Source organism: Callospermophilus lateralis, chromosome 6 (assembly GCF_048772815.1).
Source record: "Callospermophilus lateralis isolate mCalLat2 chromosome 6, mCalLat2.hap1, whole genome shotgun sequence".
NCBI classification, from domain to species: Eukaryota; Metazoa; Chordata; class Mammalia; order Rodentia; family Sciuridae; genus Callospermophilus; species Callospermophilus lateralis.
The window spans coordinates 103,939,582-103,955,287 of record NC_135310.1 but is presented as its reverse complement, the minus strand read 5'-3'; the positions used below and the strand labels follow the sequence as shown (position 1 = coordinate 103,955,287).

At 36.5% G+C, this 15,706-nt stretch overlaps 1 protein-coding gene across 1 annotated transcript in view; it reads right to left on the bottom strand.

The window, feature by feature from the left end:
* Pkhd1 (PKHD1 ciliary IPT domain containing fibrocystin/polyductin) overlaps window positions 1-15,706 on the bottom strand; it is a 429,388-nt gene that overhangs the window by 111,786 nt on the left and 301,896 nt on the right. The window contains exons 55-58 of the mRNA XM_076860094.2: window positions 10,074-10,228; window positions 8,381-8,533; window positions 1,206-2,081; window positions 308-476 (exon numbers count right to left, since the gene is read on the bottom strand). Coding sequence (XP_076716209.2) covers window positions 308-476; window positions 1,206-2,081; window positions 8,381-8,533; window positions 10,074-10,228 — 1,353 coding nt within the window. The remainder of the gene's footprint in view (window positions 1-307; window positions 477-1,205; window positions 2,082-8,380; window positions 8,534-10,073; window positions 10,229-15,706) is intronic.

The following is a 15,706-nucleotide window of genomic DNA, read 5'->3' as shown; positions in this document are numbered from 1 at the left end:
AATAGTTCTCTTCATCACTTCTACCTCTTTTGTCAGCCAAAGAAAGGCAGATGGTTTACTCCAAACTCAAGGGGAAGAAAATAACCTCTGCCTAGTTGGAAGAGATATTTCAAAAATCATACAGGAAAGGAAAAGAATATAGGAGGGGTAAAGAACTGAGGTCATTAAATTAATGTCCTATTTCATTCTACAGTACTTATTTCTAGATCTTTGATGATTTCATTTTTTATAAAAAATAGCTGGGAATGGTTGAAGAATTGCCAAATACTTCAAAAACATGTCTTATTCTCAATAATCAAAGTGGTACCTGTGGTGTAATGGAGGAAAGTAGAACTTATTCTCGTCTTTCATCCTGAGCATCCTAGTCCTTTCTGCAATTATTGGGTGCATGATTCCAGGGCTCTCTACATTTGGCAGAATACAAATGTCCAGGTCATCACTAGAGCAACTCTTTACAAAATCAGAAAAGGTGACACCTGAAAAAATTTTAAAATATACCATAATATTATATCATGTAAGTCATCAATCACAAATACAGATTACACAATGAAATATTCCCATAAATAATGGATATCCCAGAGTCAGTTTAAGCTATTCAGGATAGGATCAGGAGTTTCCATAAATTTTGATATAAAATATCCATAATTTTTAACACATGGACATTGTATGCAGAAGAAAAGAGTATTCTAACACATTATAGTCTTTAGAATAATACTTTTATCAAAGACTTGATCAAAATCCATTTATTTTACAGAAAAACCAACTGCCAGGTAAACTGAGTGGGGAGTGAGTACATTAATCCAAAAATGATCTGATATAAGAGGAACTGCACAAATTGTGGCAAAAGTATGATTTTAACCTTAGCTACTCATCCCTCTACTAGCAACATCACATGAGGCATAATCCCTGCATCTCAGTTTACTCTCTTATAAAACAGGATAAATAGCATCTAGCTAAAAGAATTGTCAAATAATCAAGTTAAGTAATTGCTATGAAACCTCTCCAACATGTATAAACCAATTAACTGCAATAACTCACTTTCATTATAAACCACATTGTGGCTATAAAAACCGAAGACTATAATTGGACACAAGCACTAGACTACACTATACCTTTTGGTTGATATAATTTCAGAATGCTATCTAAAATCTATGCACACATGTATGAAACCGTTTGAATTACTTGGACAAGTCTAAATACCCTACCTTCAAGTTTCATGATTCCTGAAACTGAATAGCCATTCCTCACTTTGTGCCATGGCTCCAGAGGCCACTGGTTTGGTTCTGAGGTGAACCCAGGCCACAGGATACCGATGCGGCCTCCTCTAGGATTGGGAGGCGCTCGATCTGTTGATGTCACATTGGCCGAGTAAGGCTTCATTCTGTCCTGAATGCAGTCAAAAGAGGAGCTGGTGGCTATAATGACTGAATTCCTAAGCACAATCTGCACGTTGCTGATGGATCTCTGTGGAACAGAAGACACATACACTGCTGCCAAAAGACCAATAGCATTGTCTACCAGGGTGATATTCTCTATCTCCATGCTATTCTCCACCTGTATCATTGCACCATAGTCAAAGTTCTTGAAAGCCAGGAAGCCAGTGATACAGGTACAGTTGTCAGGTCCACTTTCCTTAAACACATGAAGACCATGAAGGTTTGAGTGGGCCACATTGCCAGACCAAAACACTTGAGAGGAGCACCTGTGTCCTCGTAGATGAAAGCCAAGTCTCTCTGATCCTGCCACAACATTGCCATGGAGGTAGATATCCTTTGCACGGTTCACTTTGATTCCTGCCACCCAAATGGCAGACCACACTGACTGTGTCATCAAAACTGCAAGATTATTAGTGAGAGAGTAGGCCTGACCCTCCAAATCAATGCCATGGCCAGCTGTGCCAAACACTATATTGTCGTTTAAAATTATGCCATGACTTGCAGATGCATGAATGCCCCCGCCACAGCTCTGGTGTACCGTAGAAGATATGATCCAGGATCCCGCTGACACATTAGTGAATTCAATGGATGAATGTGATGGTGAGCCAAAATTCTGAATTTCCACATTTAGAAGTTGAAGGACACCTACAAAAAAAAACACATGTCATCAGGCTTCTTCCTCATAAAATGCAAAAGGAAGGTCCACTACAGGGCAGCAGAACATGCAGATTTTTTAAATTAAAAGGTAGAAGTTTATACATAGCACCAGCTCTATATTTAACACCATTGAGTCTCACTATCAAAATATGAATCACTTGTAATATCAAATTAATTCATAAAAAGATTCCACGTGCAGCCTGAAGTGTCTAGAATAGGATGGGGAGAGAGGAAATAAAATGTAGAGGAAAGAGAAAGGCTTTGGATATAGGTATAGCTGGTTTAAAGATTCTGTGCATTTGTGGAGGGCTGGGTCAAGGTCCTGGGGAACAATGAAAGGAACATGTGTTCCTGGCTTCCCACCTGAGTCAAATCTTCCTCTCTGTCTCGGTGAGTTCAAGTAAAAAGACCATAACCATTTCCACAAAGATATCATGTATATGATATAATGACCAACCCCATAAAACACTCTAAACATTTCTTAAGAGAAGTACAAGTGCAAAATTTACTTGTGTCCAACTAATGTCCAGAAATCTAAAATTAAATGTGCTACTTGATGGAAGTATAACAGAAACCATAACACACTTTCAAAATAATTTAAAAGACCTTATGAAATCTTTTCTGAATTCTTATCCTAACTATACTTTATTTCTTGCTTCATTTCTATAATAACAAGATTTTCTGCAGCTTTTATATCAGAAGAGGATAGTAAATTATTTAGTCTCCTTGAGGATTTTATTTGTACTGTTTTAAGGAGATATTGTTACCATGGGTAAAAAATTCACCCAGTACATTGATTTTAAAATATAATGAACATTAATAAGTCAGTATATATATTCCTGATGACAGGTAAATTCATATAAATTAATAATGAACTGAATTAGTAACTATAATATATAACTCTAATATAAAACTCATTATGTGCCAGATCCTACTCTAATTCATGTATATGTCAAATCTTAATTTTTACAAATATCCTATGAGGTCAGTATAGTCATTATCCCCATTTTGCTGATAAGGAAACAGAGGAAAGAAGGCTTAACTGACAAGCTAGGACCGGGACTTGGGCATATGCTGCTATACATAATGCTGTGCTATTAACCTATGCAGCACACTAACCAGAGTGGAAGTTGTGGAGGTACAAAGGGACTAACTTTGGATTAGATTCAGGTAATTGGGCTATAAATGCCAAAAACACATCATGCATTTTTTTGCTAGGTGGGGCACAACTTGGTTCCTCACTCCTTTCTTTGGCTTTTGAAATTCTGAGGTACTGACAAAGGTAAAGTAGAAAGTTATTTCTTTCATTAAAAATGAGGACACTATGCATTTAAAGTTTCAATTTCACTGTTTAAGTAATCGTATTTAAAGCTCAAATGTAGTCCAGCCTAAACCCTTCACTTCTCCCCTGCCTTTTTCACAGATGAAAAGTTAGAACCCTTGAAAATCAGCTTCTGTGAAGAAGCAAGCCCTGTGGGAAGGACACAAAGTGACAGACATATGGGTCTCCTTGTGACCAGACAACAGGATTCCAGCATTTCTCAGCTAATACTGCTTGAAGAGGAACTGATAGATGTTATAGAAACATTCACAATGATAAAACATCCTAAACATACTCATCAGGTGATATACCTCGCCTTGGCACAAAGGGCACCGAATGCAAGAGTAAGCCAACACACAAATAGCCCATTTTCTATTACAGATGGTAGTTCTAGTGCCTCAGTCAAGGCATCATATCAGTGTTTTTTTTTAATTATTTTTAATGGCTTATACTTGTATGATTGTAATTCACAGTTTTAAATTGTTCAAGACCTATTACTTGCATGCAAAGTAACCAATGACTAAAAATTAATCAGTAGCAACTACTTCAAATGTCTTGAGCAATTATATGAAGAATTAAGCAACAATTTCATTTTTAAGTACTTTCCTACTTTTCCTTTTGAATCACAGTTCTGAAAAACTTTCTACCTAGATGTTATTGGATGAAAGGCGAAAAGTGATGTTGCCTTCCAATGTAAAAGTAGGAATTATCCTGGCCTGCTTTGCAGTGGTTCTCTAACCATTCAACACCTATAGGTGGCCTCCCTGACCTACCCCTGCAGATCCTACCTCATCCAGGCTCTGGTGTGTTTAGGGGTGGGCTGGGGTGGAGGTGATGATATCTTAATATTTAATATTAGAATTTATACATAGCAGTTAATGTTAGAATTTATACATAGCAGTTAGCCTCATTTTGACAAAATCATGCATGCAAGTAATTTGATTTTAATCCCCATTCCCCATTTTTGCTTTCCTTCCCTCCTCACTTCCCTATTATCCTCCTTCTATTTGACTGATATTCTTTTTGCTTCTTTATTTATTTACTGTTAATTGGTACTTTCTACATATGCATAAAGGTAAAATTTCCTTTGGTACACTTATATATGTATATAACATGATTTTGTGAGTGTTTTAGTCTTTTTTTTTTTTCTCTGCTGTGACTAAAGGACCCAACCAGCACAATTGTAGAAGTGAAGGTTTATTTGAGGGCTCACAGTTTCAGAGGTCTTAGTCCTTAGAAGGCCAGCTCCATTTCTTGGGGCTAATGGAGAGGCTGAACATCATAGCGGGAGAGTGTGGCTGAGGGAAGCAGCTCACATCATGGTGGTCAGGAAGCAGAGAGTTCTCCCCATGCCAGATACAAATTTATACCCAAAGCCACGCCCCAATTTCCACATTCTCCAGCCACATCCTACCACTTCAGTTACCACGTAGTTAATCCCTATGGGGTTAAACCACTTATTGTGTTAAGACTCTTACAACCCAATCATTTCTCTTCTGAACCTTCTTGCACTGTCTCACATGTAAGCTTTTGGGGACACCTCACAGATTCATTCCACATTTCCTCCACTTTCCCATCCTCCCTCCCTTTCTCTTCTTTTCTACCTTCTATTCCACTAATTGTTTCTATGTATTTATATCTTATCCCCACCACCATCTGACTCGTTTCCCATGTTTTGCTTTAGCTTCCACATATGAGAGAAAACATTTGACCCTTGATTTTCCAAGTCTGGCTTATTTCACTTAGCATGATATTCTCCATTTCCATCCATTTACTGACAAATGCCATTATTTCATTCTTCATTGTGAGATTAAAAATCCATTACGTAAATATATATATAAATATGTATATTCGTATCAGGAATTGAATCCAGAGGCGTTTAAACACTTAGCCACATCCCCAGCCCTTTTTATATTTTTTATTTTGAGACAAGATCTCACCAAGTTGTTTAGGGCCTTGCTAAGTTGCTGAGACTGGCTGTGAACTTGGTATCCTCCTGCTTCCCTTCAAGCAGCTGAGATTAGAGGTGTGTGCCATAGCACCTGGCCACGCATCAAGTTTTCTTGATCCACTCATCTACTGACAGGCATCTGGGCTGATTCCATAATTTGGCTATTGTGAATTTTGATGCTACAAACATTTAAGAGACTATATCACTATAGTATACTGATTTTAGTTCTTTTGGATAAATGCCAATGAGTGAGACAGATGGATCATATGGCAGTTTCATTCCTAGTTTTTAAAGGAATCTCCATATTGCTTTCCAGACCTATTGTACTAATTTGCAGTCCCACCAACAAAGTACAAGTGTACCTTTATTCCCACATTCTCATCAGCATTTATTATTATTATTTGTATTTGTGTTCTTGATAATTGCCATTCTGATTAAAGTGAGATGAAATCTTAGTATAGTTTTGATTTTAATTTCCCTGATCATCAAGTTTCTTAATGTAGAAAGATAACCTGTGTTGTAATCTGGAACTGAAATGGATGTGGGTGAAAAAACTGGTGAAATAAGAAAAATGTCTTGAGTTTGATTAATATTAATATGCCAAAGTTTATTTCTTAGTTTTCACAAATGTACCGGTGTTATGTCAGATATTAGCAGTAAAGGAAACTGGGTGAAAGAATTATAGGGGTTCTTCATACTATCTTTATAACTTTGTTAAAAACCCAAAATTATTACAGAATTAAGTTCTTATTTAAGAAGGACTTAAGAGTAAGGTTTGAATCTGCCACTTACTAATTAAATGACTTTTATTACTCTTCATTAATTTTATCTGTTCATATTTAATAAGCACCTAATACACAGCAGTCACCATACTAGGAGAGCAGAAATGAAAGGCCCAACCTTACCCTCTAGGAGTTCACAAGCTTATGAAGGAGGTTATACAAATAAATAGGAAATTGGATTACATACTGTTTCCTACTATAGGAAGACAACATGTCTCTCTCACAAAAATATTAGGATTAAATAAGAACAAAGTTTCCATTGGGTGAAAACCAGCATGCTTCCTGCTGGGAGCCATCAGCCAAGTAGGTATGACAATCTCCTTGCCAGCTTACTCCCATGCTGTCTAGTGGAAGGACTTCTGAAAGGTGACCTTGCTCAAGGACCAGGGCGGTTTAGCATAATAGGAGATTAGGGTGTTTCCCCTTTAGAATAGGGCAGTTTAGCATAATAGGAGATTAGGGTGTTCCCCCTTTAGAATAGGGCGTATCCTGCTGCTGAGTTCCTCTTGAGTTCTTAGGGTCAGACAGTATATTTTGGGAGACAGAAGCCCAGGAGTAGTGGATTTGGGCAGAGTAGTGGATTTGGGGCAGAGTAGTGGATTTGGGCAGAGTGTGGATTTGGGCAGAGAACGTGGATTTCCCCAGAACGTGTTTGTAGATGGCTGGTGTGAGTTCGGGAATAAAGAATTGCTGTTTGAATCTACAAGCTGTGTGGAGACTCGTGATTTGTGCCCAGCCAGAGACTGCGGCATTCCATTGGGTGAAAACCAGCATGCTTCCTATAAGCATTTAATATAGTTTCTCTTTATCTCCTTGGGGATACTTTAGAAAGCCCTAAATGAGTAAAGTAAGAGGTTTAGATAAGCCTTGATGCTAGTTCTGCTCATGCCTCATGCTCAGCTAAAACCTTATGTTCAGTCTTCTCTCCTGTTCCAGGTCCATTCTCCTTTTCCAGGTCCACACTCCAGCTTGGCCTATAGTCTCAATTAATGGAGGTCCTATCTTGTCCCTTTCCTATTCTCCATATTCATAACAGCAAATGTCTCATTTCTACATGACCAGAACCCAGCCTTTGTCTCAGTCTTCTAGAACAGGATTTCTCATCCTCCACATTATTGACATTTGACCCAGATGAGTGACTGTCTTGTGCATTTTAGGAAGTTGTAGGATATACCTACTTGATTCTGGAAATGCCCAACTTGTGACAAATAAAATTGACTGGGCTGGGGTCGTGGCTCAGTGGTAGAGCACTTGCCTCACATGTGTGAGGCACTAGGTTCAATTCTCAGCACCACATATAAATAAATAAATAAAGGCCCATCAACAACTAAAAAAAAGTTTTTTAATAAATAAATAAATAAAATTTATTACAAATACTGCCAATTGCCTCCTAGGGGTCAAAAAAAAAGTGAACTCTGGCAAGACTTTATGGAACTAGAACTTGTGGAGAGAAAACTTGTTCTATGGACCAGAAATCCTGAACCTGTCAATTTAGAGCTCAAATATTGCCTTTTGCCAAATTGGTGAGACAGATGCATCAACAGAAGGTCCCATGATGAACATATTTGGAAAGTGGCTAGATCCTTTACTCCAGACTTTCTCTGAGATTTCATTATATTTGTGTACATAGCAACTTTCCAAAATGGAACCACAAAGATAGCCTTTCCCAAACTTTGGAAGCGACTTTGGAATGTTTAAGGAGCACAAGTTTAAGTTTAAGAAACGAGGTCCTAATCAAACAATTTTGCAGCATTCCAAAAGGGCTAAAGCTTGAATAAAAAAAAAAAGATTGAATTGATCCTTAAAGCAGTGGAGAATATGGAAATCATTTTTATTTAAATTTAAGCCATTAATTTATAGCATGAGCTGATGTCTGCCATCAGATATAGCATGCTACTGGGAACAAGTAATAGAAATTCAGGAAAGAGATAAAATTCAAATGGTCATTAAATCATCTATAATTTCAAAGCAGAGGAAATTTCACATCTGCTGAAGATTTTTTTTTGAGGTAAAAATGTGCATATGTGCTGATCTCTGGTATATTATTTTAACATCACACTGATAATTAAGCACAGATTAGGACTGAAAATTCATAGCTTTTTAGAGGACAAAGGAACATCTAATTTGAACATTCTGTAGTATAAGTGAAAATTCTCACAGTTAGAATTTCTGAGTGTCCCAGATAAATAGGTCCCAAGTGGTAATGGTTAGTAACTTAACTTTTTTCATTTACCTGAAAATTCTTCCCTGCTAGACTTCCTGAAGGACCCCACAAGTAGTCTCCCCTTACACAATGTGTCAGGCTGAATTCGTATATTTCGGGTCAACAGTCCAACCTCAGCAGCCAAATGGATGTGTTGGCCATCTTCCATGACGTGGACACTTCCTGGGGCAAAAGGAGTTGGGAAAAAAAAAAAAAAAACATTTAAAAACCTATTTTGGAAATGGCTAGCTGGGGACCCAGTGCATCTCACAAATGAAAACACTTCTTTCCCCTCGGAAGTCCTACCAACATTAAGGTCTACTTTTCCTCGGGCATTCTTCACAAATGTCAGCTGAGAAATGAAAAATCTGTTCACTTGTCTCTCTTTGGGATCAGAGTAAGTGTTTGAGTGAGAATTCATCTCTTCTCAATAACTGTGGGGACCAGAACAGGCCACTGGTACAGAGAAATCAAGGCAGACCTGTCCAATTAGCAGGTTCCCAGCCCCCTTCCTTAAATCGCCATTGTGAGATGCTGTATATCATCCACCAACTTCTTCCAGGAGAGTAAGGAATCCCAGATCAGCCCAGGCAGTGACAGAGCACAAGCTGCAAGGTATTAGAGTAAAGCAAAAAGAGAAGCAGCACCCTCTCACGGCAAGTCTCAGGCTTTCCACTTCTTGAACAAGCTCCTACTGCATGGGATGGAGGGATGGAAGGACCTACTGACCGGTCTCATGGCCTCCATTGCCATTTTACTTTGGCTTTTATGAGCAAAGGTTGCTGATGATTTCTCTTTACTTTGCTACGTTTTTTTTTTTTTTTTTTTTTAAAAAAAGAAATCAATCCAGGCATGGTAGTACAGGCTGCTCAGGAGGCTGAGGCTCAAGGAACACTTGAGCCTAGAAGTGTGAGAACAACCTGGGCACCATAGTGAGACCCTCATCTCAACAAAAACAGGGAGAAAGAGAAAGAGATGGGGGGGGAGGCAGAATTAATCCTTGAAATTATGACTTAGAAGTAGTTTCAGACAGTGTTGGTGGAAACATATAATTCCCTCTTACATATATAATACAAAAAAATTATCTAACCCCTTTATTTTCATGTTTTGTCACTAATTAGCTATATCTCCTGAGGTGGATTTATTTAATAGAACAGGAAGATTATGCTTATTTATTATTTATATAGAGTACATTTGTACTATGTATAGAATATAAAAATATTAAGTATTTTTACAAAAAGATATAGTAAGTTTTTCTCCTTTTTTCAGTCTTAGTAGCAGCAGCAGTCAATATATAATATGCATTTGGTGTCAGGAAGGATACATTTCTAAGTATGGAAAATGAAGTCATTGTTGACAATAACTAGCATATTCTATGGGATTACAAATTCAATGTGCCAGGAAATTAACTGGAAAGTTAGTGTCTATGACTTTTATTCTGGCTTAGCCACAAAACTGCTCAGTGACCTTGAACAAGATTCTCAAAGCTTCTACTCTTAGACTTGTCATTATGAATTAAAAAAAAAAAAACCTCCCTTATATCTAAGTATTCTTTAACAACTAAAATGAATGAAGAAATAAAGATAAAGTCTTCTGGGGTACGTCCAGGGCAGCAATAAAGGCATATCCTTTCCTTTGAATGGCAACCAGATGAAAGATCCATAGGCAGGTGTCTGGGCACCTGAAACATTCACTTCCTTCAACCAACAATCCAGAGGTTTACCAGTGTGCTGGTATTTGAGGCGTTCGTGGATCTTGACATGATGACCCTTGACTTCTTTCACAGTGAGGACCTCTGCTTCATGAGGCTCATAAGAAGTGGAGCTAAGGACCAATTTGTCATAGGGTTGCCAGTCCACAGCATCTTCTACTATAATTCTGTAACAGCATGAAGATGGTGTCAAATATATGAGTAGTGCAACAGAGACCAGCTAATTCTACAGAGAGCAAAGAAAATCCCAGCAAATGACAAATCCTTTGAGGAAACTGAGAAGGAAACAAGAAGACAAGGAAAAAGGCATTTGCATACATTTTAATCCTAATGGAGTCCAGTTTCTGACTTATTTATGTACACATTACAGGGATGCAAAGATATTCTATAGCCATGAAGTTCAAGGCAAAGGAATATAAAACAGTATGCATTCCAGAGCACAGTGTGTCCATCTTCATGTGGTCTTCTATAATAGCAATCTTCCTTATTGATTGGGAAACAGAATGATAAATAAATAAATCTTTCCTCAACTTTTCTGAAAAACTGTGTTGCATTTTTGGACAATTTATCATGCATTAACCCTTAAAGCTTCATGGTCAGACAGATACAAGTGTGAGACTTAAAGGTGCCAGTTTCTACTGCATGACACTGACCAGTCTGTCACACTGCCAAGCTTTTCCTGGTAAATATGGCTGCTTTATTCTCCATTCACATTCTTTACCAATACCAACCGTGTAAATTTGTTTTAATGTCCTTCCTCTTTAGCTAATGCCCAAATCTTAGCAAGCTTTGACCCTAGATGCTTTCCTATCAATGAATGCTCATCTAGGCACAGGGTACACATGCAAGCCATTCAATCATGCAAAATATGCTGAGAGAACCACTGCTCTATAGACACTATAGAAGTCCTACAGACACAACAGTAAAAAAAACAATATGTCATGTGTATTTAAAATAATAGCTTAGAGATTTTTCTACCGTAGGGGTGGAGGATTAGCTGACCATTTATGTGCCAATAACATGAGTCTCTTATGAACCAAAGATTGTAATGAATTCAAACCTGTGCACCTTAAGTTAGGAAAAAAAAGACATAAAATGGGAATACTGCAAATTCATGCAATTTTAATGAAAGAAATCAGGGTCTTACTTCTGTTCCTGATTTTCTATGATTTCTAAGGAAACGCAGTAACAGAATACTAAAATGAATGCTAGCTTTAAAAAGCAAGGAAACTATGATTCACACTACTTCCACATTTCATAATATATCATGGTAATCATGAAATAATAAAAAAACTGGTAAATACACTGGAGACTATATAGTCATTTTAAAAATACATTACTATAGGAGTGTACAAAATTGCAAAGAATTTTGCTCATGAGGCATTGATTTAAAAAGCAGGATATAAAACAACATGCCTCATTTAAAAACAAACAAACAAAAAACATAATACATGCATACCAAATAGAAGATAGGAAAAATACGTGTTAAAATATTAGCCAACCTATGAGCAATGAATTTATTCATGATTTTTACTTTAATCTAAATTTTCTAACTTAGCAGGAAGTACATTACAGTAAGAAAAAATACTTAAAATCACACCAAAGTCAATTTTTAACAAAAAAATCAGTCTTTTCTCCTATAATCTGTATTAGGTAATCTTTTTTTATTATTTGTGTTGCTGAATAAAGCAGGAAATAGATCACCATAATAGTGTAAAAAGATCCTTATAATTGAGATTAAATTTCTCCCACATGGAACACAGGGAGTTTTGAGAGCAGTGTATGAGGTGATACACATCATTATACATATATCAAAATTCATAGAACATAAAATTCCAAGAGAATTCCTATGTAAGCTTGAAAAAAAATACTCAGTCACTAACTCTTTTATATAAGTCCTCTACTCCAGTAAGAGGAGCTTACTTTCCCTTTTAGTTCACTCATCCTAAAATTCTACTTTGTTTCAAGAAGTCTTCCCTGGGAGTCTGAATGCTCAGCGTTTTCTGTACCATCAAAAAGTTCACATAATACTAGTGCCTTGTTATCATTTCTTCTGTGTCTATCTAACTTTAGTATTTTAGTTACTGTTTATGAAAAGATGACCATCTAGATGTGCACATCCCATAGCATCTAGTAATGCACTAGGGAAAGAGTACATGGAATTATTAAAACTATTAGTCCAAACATTACATTAAAAACACGAATGAGCTTAATCTGACCTTTTCCACGAAGGTTTCAAAACCTTATAAGTTCATGGAAATTAAATTTCTCCTCTATACTACCTGGAGATTTAGAATTCTATATGTCAGAAGAACAACACAAAGGTGTTAAAAGCACATAGTCCCTTCCATTTCTATGTGTCTATATAGTAACAGTGGTACTTCAGGGAAAACTATGGTCCCAGTATCAGTTTTCCTTCAATTTCAACAGCCACTGTTACTAGTCCCAGTCTTCTACCATTTTGGTTATCCTTCAGTCATTTCAAGAAATCCTAACTTGATAACTATAAATTTTTTTAAAATGCAGCTATATTTTATGCTTCTGATTAATTCTAGTGAGAGTCCTGCAGCTATAGGGAAGAGGAGAAACTTGACTGTTCTGAGAAAAACATACTTGAAACAATAAACAAACAAAGATCAAAAGACCTGTTTGAAAAATAATTGGATCTAAATGGGAACCATATGAAAAGAGAGAGGAAACTATGAATAATCACTTAGGAAGTCTCCTGAAAGATAACTTTTTAGAAATATCAACAAAATATCAGCAGTTTCCTTTATTTTGGCATTAATATTTAACCTAGTTCTGGGAAAATATAATGCCTATTAATCAAAAATATAATACTTATTTAGTTACAGAGAACAAAAAGTATATGCAAATTTGATTTAAAAGTTCTTGCAACCATGTATAAAACATTCATAAATAAACACCTACAAGTTAAATTTTAAACTAAACTTTGGGAGATCTTAATGATAATAGCTGCATTTGACCCCAGGCTCAGAGTATAGTGATCCAAAAATATTTTCTCCCAAAAACTAGCAATGGCCACAGATTTCTGAGCTCTATTAACACTGAATCTTTTTATTTTCTAACTCCAGCTTAAATTTTTATCAGTAACATTGAAATATAATGAGGAATCTAAAACTGCATTAGACTATGCTGAGTATTAAAGAAATAGAGTCCTATAATGATGTTAAAAAGAACTCAACAACTATAATAGCTATAGTAGATATCAATTATTTGTCTACCTGACCTCCTTCTTCCCTCATTCCAGGAAATCCATCACATCTCTTCTGAGAACTGTTCCTTTCAGCCACCCTATTACTTAAGTGGCTCTAGTGAGAGCTATAGATTAAAGTCACATAAAGCTCTCACCAGGGCTAGGAATGTTTGCTAAAATCTCTCCCCTGAACTCTTGAATGAAACTGAGGGAAGAGTAATGTCTTCTCTGGTAGTATAGCTGAAAAAAACCCCAACAGCTCTGAGTTTACTTGCAGCCTACAAAAGTGGGAACACTACTATTCAGTAGGAAAACTGTGGCTGAAATAGAAAAATGCAAAAATGGAGAAGGAGGGAGTGAAGGTAGTAGAATCCCCCAAATGGATTAAGAAGAGTTAGTTTTACTTTAACCTCCACCTAAAATAACCCTGATTTCTACACTAGCTACCCTGTCTTGGGGCTACTTTGTGTCAGAAACTGGGCTAAAAATTTCACATACACTAATTCACTTAGTCCTTACAATTATTATATAAGCTAGGTATTATTGCTCTCATAATTAAAGAAAAAGAAACTAGTTAGAGGGATAAATGCCTAAAGTTAGACATTTAATTCACTGAACAATTAGAATTATTTTACTTTGCTTGACCACAAAGTTCAAACTGTTTGTTATTGTCAAATACTATTGCTAATTTACTTTCCAAACTCATACACATTTCTCCAGCATGGAGAGAGTAGGTCATTTAAGTAAAAAACAGAGAAGTTTATTGAACTAGAGGGAATATCTTCTTTTAAAGGTTACACATGTGGCCCAGATTTGCTAATAAGTGAATAAAGCTACTAACTCTATATAATTTGTTGTTGTTATTGTTGTTGTTGTTTTCTTTTTGAGAGGAAGAATTCCATAGAGTTAGCCAGGCTGGCTTCAAACTTGGGATCCTCCTGCCTCAATCTCTTGAGTAGCTGCAATATACAGGCACAAGCCACTGCACCAGGCCTGACTCTATATATTCTAATACTTGAACTGGCTTATTATAATAAAGTTTGAGTAATAAGCAAAATAAATTGTGATCACTTTTTAAATTCAATTCCAGAAAAGATATTCTTATTTATTAGATAATATGCTACTGACCAAGAACCTGAATAAGTTTTAATTTCCATAAAAGATTTTTACATAACTTCAATGTAACAGGCATATATCAGACACTTTCATTATGTTCTGCTTTGTACCAAATCAATAAAAATATATTTTCCTCTCCTGTAGAGGTCACTTGGAGGAACAGGACATAGGTACCTTAAGCAGCTTACTGACACAGGTTAGGAAGCATATTGTTATTAAAATTAGAAATCATAAAGTCAAAACCACATGTTATAATGGTTTGGATGGTAAGGAAATGTGTGCCAGAGGGAAGACTGATAACTCTGTGAAGAATGTGATGGAATCTTTAAGGATAAGCAAAACTTGTACAGATAAAGAAGAGATGGGAGGGCACTGCATCTGATACCTTTATTTTATTTACTAAGTATTTAGAGAGGCCCAATAGTAAAATTGTTATAGAAAGCCACATGTGTAGGGCTTAAGTGATAAATGTAGCAGCAAGAAGAGGAAAAAAAAATATTCTAAACACAATGCATCCAAAGAATATGTCACTAATTTGACACAGGAGCTTGTGGAAGAGATACTATTAATATGATGCTCAATTAAGGGCAAGGTCAGTGGAAAGGATGAGGTATCGAACAACTTAATTTGCTCTTCAGCTCAGAGTTATTTCCTTGTAAATAACAGACTAAATTCATAAATCACTTGAGACACCTCACCCCTGTTAGAATGGTTATTATACCAAAGATGGAAGATAACAAGTGCAATGGGGACACAAAGAAAAGGGAAACTTGCACACTGTTGATGGGAATATGAATAAGTGCAGCCATTGCGGAAACCGGTACGGAGGTTCCTTATCAAATTAAAAGTAGAACTGCCACAGGACCCAGCCGACTACTTCTGTGTACATATCCAAACGAAATGGAATCAGTGTACCCATGAGACTTCTGCACTGTCAAGTTCATAGCAGCTTATTCAAAACAGTCAAGAAATATAAATAGCCTAAGTGTTCACAAATTGATGAGTGAATAAAAAAAATGTGGTACACATACACAAAGGAGTACTATTTAGTCTTAAAAATAAAGGAAGCTCCATCATTTTCAACAACATCGATTAACCCAGATGACATTATGTAAGTGAAATTAGACAAGTACAGAATGACAAACGCCTCCTGACCTCACTTATGTGTGGAATCTGGATATTGAACTCATGGATGCAAAGAACAGAAGGTTGATTACCAGGGGCTGGTGGTTGGAGAACTGAGGTGATACTTGTCAAAAGAGACAGATTTCAGTTAGAGGGGAAAAAATAAGTTGAAAAGATTTATTGTATA